General features: G+C 35.6%; 1 protein-coding gene across 1 annotated transcript in view; it reads left to right on the forward strand.

Annotated features, from left to right (window-relative positions):
* The window catches only part of LOC149418808 (E3 ubiquitin-protein ligase AMFR-like), a 178,672-nt gene that overhangs the window by 99,581 nt on the left and 64,494 nt on the right, over nucleotides 1–14,597 (forward strand). The window contains exon 3 of the mRNA XM_089639006.1: nucleotides 7,815–7,970. Coding sequence (XP_089495132.1) covers nucleotides 7,815–7,970 — 156 coding nt within the window. The remainder of the gene's footprint in view (nucleotides 1–7,814; nucleotides 7,971–14,597) is intronic.

A 14,597-nucleotide genomic window follows, 5' to 3' on the forward strand; every position in this document is an offset into this window, starting at 1 on the left:
CACTACGGTGTCCATCATACTCGCACTGTAATGATGTCCGAAATGTTGGATGAAGAAGGAGAAACGTTGGAAAACAAGAGAAAGGTCTTTATGAGGTCTTGAAAAACCATCCATCCCCTTTTACCTTAAATCAGAATTTTGGAAATTCTTGATTAAATTTTGCACAATTGACGTTCGCAATTAACTGTCTGCTATGTAATAACATCATATAAGTGTAGGGTTGCCACATGATGATTTGATAAAGGAGGGCAGATGGGTCTAAAAATGAGGATTTTCTGTGAAAAAGGACATTCAGAAATTAAACGAATTTTTTATATTATTTTACTTTATTTTAATCATTTTTAGCTGAGCTGCCAATTTTGCAGAGAAGTTCTTGGTTTTTTAACAAATAATTATAAAAATCTTCACATGTTTTTGAGTTGTATTGAGTAAGAATTAAAGATTTAACTGACTGCACACTTAGTCTATTCATCTCTTTGCTCCACTGAGTATTAATCAGCTAAAAAAATCTTTTTACCACATTTGCGTGATGTGCGCTTATACAAAAATATATCTCGCAGATCTTGAGCAGTTCTGAGAAACAGTCAATGTTTTTAACACTTTTGAAGTAGATCTTCCACTGCTCGTGCAACGTCAAATCATAATATGCTTCATATTCATCTGAATTTGATTTAAGAAATGAAATCATGTTACAAAATTGATCGTGTAGCTCAGAGGTTCCCAAACTTTTTTGTGTCGTAGACCCCTTGCCATGTTTTTCTGTTTTTGGTAGACCCCCTACTTACCTGATATTGATTTTTTGTAAATTTCTAACTGTAGTGAAGTTTAGTGTTAAAAACTTAAAGTAAAAACACATGTTCAGTTTTATACATTTATTAATTGAATTTAAATTAAAACTACTCAAAATAAAATTTTGTATCTGTTATATAAAATAAACTAAGCAATAAGTAAATGTTTTTAGTGGGAAGGATGAACCTGATGCTTTAATAATAAATTATCAACATTTGGCGTCAATTTTGTAAGGTTTAATCTTAAGTCTCCTCGGCTAATGATGTCCAGTCTGTTTCTTTTTTTCGTTAGGAGATTGGTAACAGCGCTGAACCCCCTTTCCACTAGGTATGACGATGGAAAGGAAATTAAAAATTTCCTCGCTATATTCCATAATACGGGATAAGTAACGGGTATGTTTTTTTGCAGCCAGAAGTGCTGATATCCGTGCTTAAACTGAACCTTAAGTTCTTCGTTTGTACTTATTTCAGTCAGTTCCTCTTGTTTTATGACATTCGTTTCTTCTATGTCACCATATGGGTTAATTATCCACGGTGGTATTACCATAGTCAAAACATCCTCAAACCTAGTTTCAAAATCTGAATAGAGGGCATTTAAATGTTGAACGTAGGTTGAAACGTCGTCTTCCTGGCAGTTTGTCTGTGACAAATTGGGGAACTGGTAAAATTCGCCTCGTCCAATATTTTGCTTCATTAGTTTAACTCTGGCAAGAAACGCTGATAAGATGGACTTTGTTTTAATCAAATTTATACTGTCGCCTTGTAACTGCAAATTAACCATATTAAATTTTGTAAACAAATCTGTTAAATAGGCGATGTCTGTTTTCCACTTCATTAAATTGTCTTTTAAAATTTTATCTTTAGTATCCAGAAATTCTAAAATAGTCTCAAAAAGTGCAAAAAATCTTGTCAAACATAAGCCTTTCGACAGCCAGCGTACTTCAGTGTGAAGGAGTAATTGATGAAAGTGTTTGTCATTTTCTTCACACAACTGCGCAAATAACCGCGTATTCAACGCGTTGCTTCGGATGCGGTTTACTGCATCAATGACTAATTGAAGAGATTCGTGTAATCTAACACTCAAATTTTTAGCAACTAAATGTTGTCGATGGATGACACAATGTATTGCTAACACCCCTGGGACATTTTGTTTTAAATAGCTTATAAATCCACGATAACGTCCAACCATGGCAGGTGCTCCATCTGTAGCTACTGACATTATATTTGATAAAGGGATTGCTTTTTCAATGAAGTAATCCTTCAAAACATGAAATATTGATTCACCTTTAGTGTCGGTTAAGTGTAAGTAAATAGGTACTATCAGTGTATGTTGAGATCCACTATCGTGGACCCCCATTTTCATTTCATGGACCCCCAATTTTTTTTTTTCGCTGACGTAGACCCCTTGCAGGTTGTCATAGACCCCTGGGGGTCGATATAGACCACTTTGGGAATCACTGGTGTAGCTTAACATCGTCAATCTCTACACCTCTGATGCTCAAGAACTCAATGCATGAAACTAAATCATCGTATTTTAAGTTTTCGTTCTCTTTCAGCAATGTCATCCACTCAAAACATTTGAAATCTTCCAAGGGTTTTATTCATTCCATCAAGTAATCTTCACTAGCCTTGTAAACACTGAAAAATTCGTTGGAAATGGACTCGGCTTCGTCATTATCACGAAGCTGTTCTCTTACGCTTAGTGGCAAAAAATTGTTGTTTCTTCGATTACGAAGCATATGAAGTACGGATTGAAGTGTCTTTGAAATTTCCAGAGCGGAATTATGTTCCTCTTCGACTTTTGCCAAATTTGCTTTGTAAATAGACCAAACCCGATGTTTAGCAAAAATGAGGACTTACAGTAGGTAAGGAAGGACGGGAGGAAAAAACATGGAAAAGGGGGACATGTCCTCCTTTTGGATACCATCTGGCATCTCTATATAAGTGTCACTTAAACTATCATTTTTTAAAATTCCTCCTTTCTGCATGAGATTTGTCTTCTTCGACATTTAAACAGAACTCGTAGATTCATGTTATTCAAAAAATCAACACGCAATGTTGTTATTTGCTACGACATGCAAAAAAATATGGCCTTGCTTTTATAGTGTGTAGGGACAAAAGGTAATAAGTACCCACCATTTGTTTGTTCCCTCCCATTGTGTTGACTGTTAATGTCAGTATCGTATTTTTGTAAAAATAATTATCGTGAACGCGTAAACAGACCCACACTGCCAATAAGAGAACTCTCATCGCCTTGGGCATTTATTTTTAGCTTGTTTGTTTTGTTTTTATTTGACCGCAATCCAAAGTTTTGCATGCCTTTCTAATTCGATCTTAAAAACTCGCGTCGTGTTTTATTTGGCGTTAACTGAAAATTTGTTTATTAATAGTTATACTTAACATTGGCGTTGACTTAACTTGATATTATTTATTTATTTTAATATTACATTGAGTTACTAAGTATTCTCCAAAAATTATTAAAAACACATTTTGTGCTGTTATTTAATATGTTATAGGTATGAAAAAAAATCACAGTGTATCTTTAAATGCAACTTTGGAATTGGTCTTGAGATTTAAACTCTACTTTAAACGAGTAATGCTTTTTTTTGTTGTTTGTTTTTGGGGTGTTATGCCGTGTTGCGCTAACTCCTTCTTTAGCCGATATAGTAATGCTTTATTAAATATTTTCGCTTTTTTTAATATTAGCCCGCTCCCTCTGACATTCGTATTTTTACTTATCCCCCTTTCAAACCACCTTCTTCTTCTTCTTGAACGCTTACTACGGAGCCTTAAAGGGTGGGAAAGAGGGTGGGGTGGTTTTTCGTAATCTTCATCAATCTCGGAATTAAACTGTTGATTTGTATTAACAAATAATATTTTTTTAAAGAAAGACAAACAATCCCGGGTTACGAATAACTTGACAATATTTGAAAATCTCCTACTACCACTACAGTAAGCGGAAAATGTTGCTTGTGTCGTGATAGGGGACTTAGCCAGTCGAGGAATTGAACGTACGACGTCTGGGTGGGGCCCAAACGCGATGCCAACTCAGCCACTGACTGGTAAAATAAAATTGCATTTGTTTCAAGGTTTTCACTTTTGTTTAATGGGACTGTAATCTCTCTTAGTTATAAGAACGTACGAGTATAACATACGATATAAGTGTAAATGGACGTACTTAATACATATACAGTATAATAAAGATCCCCTAACACGCTGCTGCAGCGCTGCTTCAGCTTTACGGTGAAGAGGGCCGTATACTGCTCGGGTTGAAATATTTATGCAAGATTATTTTAGACTTGCACCAATCCTCAAAAAACACGGTCATTTTTGCATTTCGCGTTTAGTTGCTAACCTCACGTTTATTCAGATGACATTTGGCGATGTAATTGACCCGGTAAGCTTTCAATTTAATTATGCTTTCCGTATTTGCTTTGATAAATCGATAATTCAATTTAATTATGCTTTCCGTATTTGCTTTCATAAATCGATAATTCAATTTAAAATATTCCTCTGATAGTGTGCTGCCAATGAGTATTACTGCTTTTTTGCGTTTTCATTGCGCGACCGATCTATATTTGTCAAATCAATTAGACTGTTAACAAAGTCCGCGATCTCTGTCTTAATACGATCGTAATACGTCCCTAATCCCGTGGGTCGGGTGGTTTAAAAATCTGTTAGCCTTACTGCGATATTACAGCCGCTATATGCAGTACGCATGCGCGTGATTATGAGTAACGTTTTCTATTAAGGCGGTGCAATATACGTGGTAATGTAAAATCATGTGTTTTTGGTTTGAAAATTTGGTCGCCTAGAAATGTTTCAGATGCTTTAAATAAATACCGCGAGTAGAATACATCTTGGCCTTTTAAATAATCGAGTATTTTAAACATAAGTCTTTTTATAAGCCCAGAAAAAAATAGTTTATAAGGCCTATGAAAACTGCTTTAAAGTTCAAAATTTCCTATTTACGAACCCATTTTCGGTTATGGTTTTATTGTATAATGTGGCAAATTAAGTTATTTATTAAATAATATCAAAACATTTTAATATTTATGCCTGAACATCCACAAAATAAAATAAAAGGCACTTTTTGGCCATGTTTTTTCTTGCGTAAATCAAAACAGCTGGATGGTGTTAAGCGGGAATTTAAGCCTTATCGCCATCTACGTAAGGAGTGTTATTGATGGCGGCTGGATTCAAAATATTACACGTCGTAGTTTATCGCCTTAACCTGTTCGTATCCCTCTGTATTATCCATTTTAAGTAACGTGTTCTATTAACCTGTTCTTATCCCTCCGTATTATCTATTATGAATAATTTGGTTTGTGTATTACGTACGCCCATTTACAATTACACGTATACTGCATGATAAGTCACGACTCTCCTAGATGTGAAATTAAAAGTTTTTATTAAATTATGTGCATTCATTTATGTAAAATATGCACGGCGAGTTAATGGCCGCTATTTAAGTAACCTTTTAAGGCCGTCACACACGAGGGATATGATACAACATATTATGTTTGTTGTTTTGATAATTCTGTTATAGTAATAATTACTAATTAGTTGTCTGAGCATAGCAAATTCCTGTTTTAACTCGACTGTTTTGCATTTCGTCTTTGTGTTAATTTGTTTATCCGTTCCGATTCCGTTTAAAAATGGTGACCGTTTTAGCATATTTTCAAATGGGAAATCTTCGTGCTTATTTGGACTTTCTAATTCGCATTTCTCAGTACTGTGCTGCCTACCTGCCTAAAGAAAGTTGGAAAAATAATTGTCATTGTGATGGTGACGTTTCTTTAAACAAATTGTATTATTCCTTATTTGAAAAAAAAATAGTTTCGTGAAATGTGTGGTTTATAACGGTAACTGCAAAACTCAAGGCAATAACAAGGTGCCTACGAAAAATTACAAACTTGAAACTGCAAATTGGAATTTTGAATTTTGAATTTCGAACAATGCAATAAACTTTTAAAAATTGATACAAGGTCACGAAAAGTGATGAAACAAACAAAAACTAGGTTAAATGGATTACGTAGATTAGGTTTATAGTTTTTTGTTTTGTTTTATGTATATATTTATACCTAAATACCTACTTACAAATCTTATGATTTCAAAGGAAATTTTGGTTTTGATATATAAAATGAGAGAAAATTATAAACACACTTTTTTGGGCGCCCGTCAAATGTTCACAGTACTACTAGTAAATATAGTAGGTACATACAGAAATAATCATACATCCAAAATACGTAAAAAACGGTTATAATCGGCGATAAACTTTTATGAACGTATTATTGCCACCATAAAACGTAATTTGTTATATATGTTTTAAAAATTTTCCGACAAGAATTTAAGTTTTTTCTGTCTGAAATAACTAGGTCAAAATAACTATTTTCTGTCTGAAATGACTAGGTCAAAAAAACTATTTTCTGACTGAAATGACCAGGTCAATAAAACTATTTTCAGCTTCCAAATTAATTTCCTTCATCAACTATTTAACTGTCGGAACAAAAAATAAGGTAAAACGGCATATTACTTTGCTGCAGATTTTTCGCTTTATCTCGTTTAGATATATCTCATTTAGATATTTATCTCGTTTATATACGTCACCCTGTGACAGGGGGTAAAGTGCACTAACTTCGGGAGGTGATTCTACATGATGGTAGAAGTAAAAATATTAATAACTTTTTAGAAATACCAACTTTTTTTCATTTTTTTTAAAATATTTATATATACTAACTGTACCTGGTCACGCGTCGCTGTGGGTCAGTCTATGTATGCAGATAGAGAAAAAAAAGCGCCTGTTGCTTTTAAGTTATACGGATGGCGCTGTTTAAAAAAAACGTTTTCCATCTATATCTATGTAATAAAACACACGTATTCGTATGCAACGTTGTCAAAATTTCAAAGCAACCGATGAAGAACATTCGGATATTTGAAATTGTGAACAAACGGAACATTTTTATTTATTTGAATATATATATTTTTTTAAATTTTAAAATTGCATGCTACAAAAAATATAATTTTTTTATATTGGTGCCCTTTTTTACTCATTTAAAGTACGCTCTAGCGTGTTTAAATCGCACTTTATGGAACGCGCGTTTTTTAAAGTTACCATGGCAACATCAACAAATCAACAAAATGTGAAGTCTAAATGTCAACTTTTAACTATAAATCTGACAGGAATATTTTAAACGTCAAATAAAACATTGCAAATTAATGTTTGTGTTTTTCATTTCCATGACAACAAGATATTGTGATGTCACATCACGAATTCATTAATAGTTCTTATTTCCAAGTTTTTAATAATAATATCAATATTTATGTTTTCAAAGTGTACCAATAAAAAAATAGCGTAAAGTATTCGTGGATAACTGGTCTTTAAAACACTTGCTTTATTTCGAGCACTCGGCTACGCCGTCATGCTCGAAAAATCGCGCGTGTTTTAAAGACTTGTTTATCCACTTATACTTTAATAGTATATTAAAGTATAAGTGGATAAACAGGTCTTTAAAACACGCGCGATTCTTCAGCACGACGGCGTAGCCGAGTGCTCGAAATAAAGCAAGTGTTTTAAAGACCAGTTATCCATTGAATTATTTGGCGTGTTGGGAATAAGCCGACATAGCTCAGTGGTCCAGAGCACCTGACCGGACATCAGAAGGTGCGGGTTCAATTCCCGTCGGCGGCATTTATTTTTACTCGGGAGATATTTTCAATTTGTATGGATATTTCAGGCGACTAATTATTGCTTATAATAATTTGTAATACTTTAGGCTATGCATAAAAAAACCCACGTCTTATAAACATTAGTTTATCATTAAAAAAATATTTATATAACGAAAAAAATAAATATTTTAAATTGTATTAAATTTAAACTTAAACGATGTTAAAAAGCGTTTTGCAGGGTCGAAATTTAAATTTACAAGTGAAATACGCGTTCTAATGTACATTAAATTTAAATTTCACCCATCTCTCTCGCGTCATCACATTGTATTTGTATCTAAAACCCTCCTTCTGTTGCAGCTTTCTCTATCGGCCAGTTCTGGGGGCTGGGCGGGGGCTCGCCTCGCCGCCCTACTGGGCACCATCCTCGCGCTGGACGGGCTGCTGATGATACTGTGCGTGGCCGTGGCGCTGCTGGGCGGGGGACTCAACACGTTTGCCTTCATGTCGGCTGAGGTGAGTCCAAACTAACTTTTTGATAGTGTCGGCAACACGGTATCTCCGATGGCTGCCTTTGACTTCTAGAACCATGCGTAGTTGCATATTGCCAACTCAGTTGGTTTTTAGTAATATTTAAAATCTATTTCATTTCTCGTTTAAGAGAATACAATACTTAATAATAAAATAATGTCGGAGTCTTAACGACGTATGTGAAGAAAGCGTGTACAAAAATGGCCCGGCGTATTTGACGCGCTTACGGTCGAATTTATAGAAAATGGATCTTTCAGCGGGGTATATTTGAATTAGTTCTGATAAACCTATTCTAAAACCGCACATTCCGAAACGATTCCAACTGGCTACAACGTCATTATGACAGAAAACGTCTGCCCGGCATGACGTCAACGCTGCCGAATTTGCAAATATGAACAAACATGTCGTTTTGGCAGCAAATCGAAAATGACACTTTTAAATCGTTATAGAAAAATAAATCCTCAACATAAAAATACCTTCATTATCGTAATATTTTTTGAGAGTACAAAACAAAAGAGTGAGAAAAAAAACTTGATAAATTCATTTTAACCTTGATAGACGAATTTAACAGTTTCTATGTCAAGGAAATCAGTTGAGGAAATCGGCATCAATGTTATATTTTTAATAATCTTGAATATTTTAATAGAATATCGGTTACTTCAGGTAAATTGTCGTTCGATTAACCTTGCCGGTAGATTAGTTCTCATGAGGTTCGGCGAATTAGATGGTAGATGTTAGAAGTAGGTTAGAAGTCTGAGACATCCGCGGGGACTTTGTACCGAAGAAGTGGGTCAAATATCAACATTGACTGAAAATGCAGAATTATTACTCAATATGGATAGAAACTTACTGAGGGAGTCTATGCGGTTAAGAACAGGAAACTGCCAAATTCAGGAATTGCATATATTCCCGTTTGATATCGTTGTTAAGACCACGGGAATCAATAAGCAATCAGTGCATTGAAATTTCATTACGACAACACAACCTACCTATATGACTATGAACTATGTACGTTGTTAGGATATGAATGTAAGGGAGGGGGAGGAGAAGTCTTGTGAATAATTCTGTATATTCAGATTTGGCCATTAACTGAATGATGGTCATTCAGAATGATTTCAGCAGATAATATGAAAATGCTCATATAATTATTTGTATATATATAACCAGTTGTTCGGTAATAGTATAATATCTTGCGTCCAAAAATGTATGATTTTTAATTTCCTCTTTAGTAAATCAAAGCCGAAAATTCCTGTGAAATCATAAGATTTGTAAGTATGTACTTTACCTAACTAATTAATTGTAAACAATGTTAGTTTTTATTTCGAAAAAGGAATTGTATAATTTATTCAAAGAAACTGTAATAGCCTTGATATTAGTGTATGAGCTCACATATAGATGGCACTAGATTAGTCTATTAGGTTACCCATAGACGGCGTTAGCTGTCGAGAAAAATAAATAAGGTGTGAACCACAAGATCGAGGTCCATATTACTCCAACCGCCTGCTAATTAAGACATAACAGCCATTGTCAATCTATCACAGTAAATGTCCAAGTGTTTTGCTGAGGCTGGAGTTTTATTGATGAATGGTGTTTGTGAGAAAAGCCTGGAGACAATTAATTATCACAAAATTGAAATAAAATGCTGTTAAGAAAGTCCAAATAACACGACGATTTCAGATTTGGAAAAATAAACTTTACTGAAGCATTAAAACGGCCCCATCTTGAACCAGAAGGAAAGTAAAAAACAAACAAATTAACAGACAGACCAAATGCAAAACGGTCGAGTTAAAACAGAATTTCGCTACGCTCAATTGTGTAGTGCTTTAAATGCAGTTGTGTGGTTTATGTTTCAGTCTGCATTTGGTGTTAGTGTGTTTTCTATTTCATATTGTTAAAACAGTTGAACTAATAAAATAAAAAAAGCCGTTTCCCGCAGGGATAGTCAGAGAGGATGGACCGCCAAACAACTCGGTCTTGGCACACACTTCTTGCCTAATTCACATTCATACATCGTCTCATGCATACTCTTCTATTATTCTGACTCTTGACATGGCCCGACTCAACTATCTGATTCACTTGGTCGTGCCATGTCTTCATCGAGCGTCCCCGACTTCTACTGCTACCATTCACATTTGCATCGTATATTCTTCTCCTTACACTCATTTCTTCGCTCATTCGCTCTACATGCCCAAATCATCTAAGCGTATTTTTATAAATCTTACTCATTACGCCTACATGAGCCTTGCACTCTTTGCGGATCTCCACATTTCTCACACCATCATACATGGTTTTACCACACGTATGCCTCAGGGATCTCATTTCTACAACAGTTAGTCGACCTCCCTCGACAGAGATTTATTTATAACTAATTTACCATATGAATTCGTCAGGTGATGCAGCTTTTGGCAATCCTTATCAATGCAGGGCATGCACTAAACTATTCTGAAACTGATTATATTAGTTTAACGTGGAACTTGTGCAGTGAATTATTCATAAGTGTCTACAGCAGTTAGTCTATTGGTAGTGCCTCTGAAGTAATTTCTAATGCTGTGAATCTTTGAGGACATTTCCTGTTTAGTTCCGGTTGCAAATTAGGCCACAACCAGTCGCAACTATGTCATTCTCCTCCCTAGATGAATCAATAGAGTGAAGATAGTTTACTGAGACACAAGGGCGTTTACAGCGTACCCCAATTAGGGATGCCTTATTCTCACTGGAGCAGTTATGACTCTTGTAAGGGAAGTGCCTGGTTAGTTAAATCTGGTCACCACACACGGCTAATTTTACCTCAAGCAACATGTTTTTACTTTGATCCTTCTTCTGTCAGTTCACTGTCATATCAGGGTTGGTATCAGTACTCTGTTTTGGACCTCTAGCCTCGCTTCTTTTGACAAGTAGGGTTTGTTTGAGTCTGTGATCTAACGTACTTTCCGCAAAGTGGTTATAACATATTGTATTTTATACTTGTATGCAAACATAATATATACGTACACGGTGTCCGGAAACTAGTGAATCTAGTGAACTAGTGAAACTACATCATGAAGAGAACCTAAAAAAAATTGAAACTTTTTTTTCCGCAACTTAAGGATTTAAAAAATACTATTGGAGCCGGCTCTACAGTTCTGGGCATTTTAAAAGACAATTAACAGCTGGTATCAACTAGCAACTTCGTGGCGACTATAATATTTTGAATTTTATCGTGAAAATTTTCAACTTTGGGCACAAAATATTCATTCAGCATATATGTCACTTCGAATATAAGAGGAAAGTGGAACATGAACATAATACTTGGTCCACAAAAAATGAAGGAATGCTTCTACCAAAACACAACAATAAATACGGACAGAGAACCCTGAAAACAACGTGCCCAAAATATTCAACAAGCAATATAAAAAATTGCGAATTACCACAGACATTCAGATATATGCTGAAAACATGGCTACTAAGCAGAGATTCTCTGTATTAGTAATACTATTGATTAGGGCAATGGTTAGTGATAATTAATATTATGTATAAGTTGTATTGTAATAAGTAATGATATTATGTAAATAGGTTATATTGTAATTGAATATCCTGTTGACAAACTGCTTGATTGCGGTTTAATGGGATTGTACTTTGAAGAACAATAAAAAAAATTACCAACGAAACGAAAGCTTAAAATAAAAAGAAGTTATTCTTTTACAGTTTCCAGCTTGTTGACACTACGAGTTTCCGGACATCGTGTAAATTCAACTACGATTTATTCAGATCGTAAAATTGGCCGTGGGTCGGAAGTAAATTGCCGGCATAACGGAAACATTATGTTGAAAACAGGAAGCAACTTTTGCTGTGGAAAGCAAGACCTACTATGTGTGTGTGTTAGTAGGTCAATTTAATTTATGTTCTTGAAGACGACTATTCTATATACTATGTCGCGACATTCCAGTTAGAATTCAGTGGCGTATCGATTGCCCGCCTAGAGACTCCGGAAGGATTTTATTTGTACTTATTTTAAATTATGAAATATAGGCCGTTCGGTTTTTAGTGATTTGTGAGGACCATTTTTTGCGAGTTGATAGCAATTGTTTAAAAAAAATGAAGTAGCACACATCCGTAATAGATATTTGATTATAAAAATAATTATTTAAGAAGAAGATAATATAATAAATTTAAACGGAACATGAAACAGAACAAGTAGGAAACGAACCCAGGATTTCTCGTCTTACCGGGACAGCTCTTTTAACCACTTCACCATTGGGACCTATTTATTAAACATCACATTTCAAATTCAGAATTGACAATATCTATTTATAATTAACTTGCAATTATTTTTTCCCAGTTTTAGGCATACATTTTTAAATGGTCATAACGTTCTAATGAATTGGTTTGTAACCTAGATTGTGTCTCGGATAAACATATACGATTTTTATTTATATGGGATATCTAATGATTGGCTTTTTTAAAAGTATAACTGAATATTCAGGAACAATTTTTTTTTTCTTAAATTTTTTTGTTAATTTGAAGGTTATACCCATCAATGTGATATATCATTGAAGAAGAAAAAATACATCAATGTAATATATCATTAAATAAAAAATACATCGATGTAATATATCATTAAATAAAAAATACATCAATGTAATATATCATTGAAGAAGAGAAAATCGATCAATGTAACATATCATTGAAGAAGAAAAAATACATCAATGTAATATATCATTGAAGAAGAAAAAATACATCAATGTAATATATAATTGAAGAAGAAAAAATCCATCAGTGTAATATACAGGATGTCAGATATTTGGGGATCAGGTGAGAGGCACGAAATGAAAGTAGTGTCGGTGAAGGTCACAGTGTTTATTTGAGTCAGTTTGCCGTGATGAGATGACGTAGGACAGATGTGGTACTCTCCGGATGCTGGCTGTGATGGCTGGTCAAGCGCGGGTCAGTGAGTCGACGCCGGGCGCTGGTGACCGGGACTCGATGACTGTCAGGCACTGGCGATTTTGGGAATCAGTACTCCAGTGCTGACGGGAAGGCCGAAGGTGCGGCGGACCTTGTAGGCGGTTGAGCGGGAGCTGTGTAGACCAGTGAGGATGCTGCGTGTCCTCGTGGTAGTCATGGTGCGTGGATGAAGCGCTGGTCAGAGACGCTGGAACCAGGGCGCTGTAATCCGTGTAGCGCTGGCCAGGGACGGCGGCCTGGGCCAAGGCGCTATGATGATATCCCGATGGAGTCCATGATGTGTACGTGCGAAGCCGGGAGTATTGTCCTTCGCGCAAAGGTGCGCGGATTATCACTCGTGAGATTATCCACTGACGGCAGATTGATGACTGACTGACTGCTCGCTGCGTCGGGCTTATTTATACTGGACAGCCGACGGCAACAGTAGGTAGATGAATTGCTCAGTCTGAGTCTTTCGGGAACTTTCGGTCGCCCTGCGTTAACGCATAGGCGATAGGCTCGAACCTTTTGGCGAGTTGTCGTAATGTGCCAGACCGACTTGCGATCGTATTGTCGCAGGTAGGCGAGTAGATGCTTGTAGCAGGTAGGTTGCTTTGTTTACAATTTAACTGCCCGTAGTAACTCGCAAGTAGGTACTTAGTAGATCGAGCTGCTTATTATTAATGAGTTAATCTGGATTCTTCTCGACGCTACAGATATATAAAAAAGTTATTTATCTTTTTAACTTCTACCATCATCTCAATCAGAATCACCTCCCAAAGTTAGTGCACTTTACCCCCTGACCCCCTGGATATTACCTGTCAATGTAATATCAAAGTTAAAAAAATGGTTCCTGAATAAAAATAATTATTCAGCTGGTTGGGTATTTTGGCCTTAAATCCAAAATTAAGTTTTGTGTGAAAAGGGGCGCTCAGGCCGAGTTATCATCATTAATTACTTAATTAGCCGTTATCGCCCAACTTATTTTTTATTTAATTATCTATAAAGTTATAAATAGCTTCCAAACTGTTGTTTGCAGCAAAACCTTACCTCACACTGTCGCAGTACTCCTTATCATGGACCAGTCTAATTTTCCTGATAAGACTAATTAATAATGGCATTTTTTAATCTCTTTTATTTACTTTAAAAGCTATCTTCCTCGAAATCTAAAAATTATGGAGAATATAAAATGGCCTCCGTGGCGAAGACCGACTATAAGGCTGTCGACTAGCAATCCGAAGGTGGCGAATTAAAATCATATTTTAAGCAAATTTTATTTCACAATTTACTCATTTAAAATAATAATTGCGGCACGGTCCAGAGTGGAAGATACTCTGAGTATCGCCCTTGTGTAAGACCACCATTCAGAATTGAATCTTTGCTTGAAATGGCTTTAGCTGTGTTTGGTGACCAGATTTGGATTACCAGGTATTCCACCTTTCTTCCTCTTCCCTTCCCCGCTACGTTCAGCCTCGTTACATACCTCAATTGGAGATGCCATAGTCTCTCTGGCTCCAGACGGTTGGGACGCTTGTGCGATATTCTCTCGCTGGTTGGTACAGACTCTCTCTTCGTAGAGGGTGTTAAAGACACAGTTGACATACTTTTACTAGGGATTATTTGGAGTAAAAAGTGTAAATGAAATTTTAATGTTTTTTTTACAATTTTTTTTTCTTCTTCATGTTATCA

Source organism: Hesperophylax consimilis, chromosome 13 (genome assembly GCF_061612785.1).
Source record: "Hesperophylax consimilis isolate HC1 chromosome 13, BYU_Hcon_1.0, whole genome shotgun sequence".
NCBI lineage: Eukaryota > Metazoa > Arthropoda > Insecta > Trichoptera > Limnephilidae > Hesperophylax > Hesperophylax consimilis.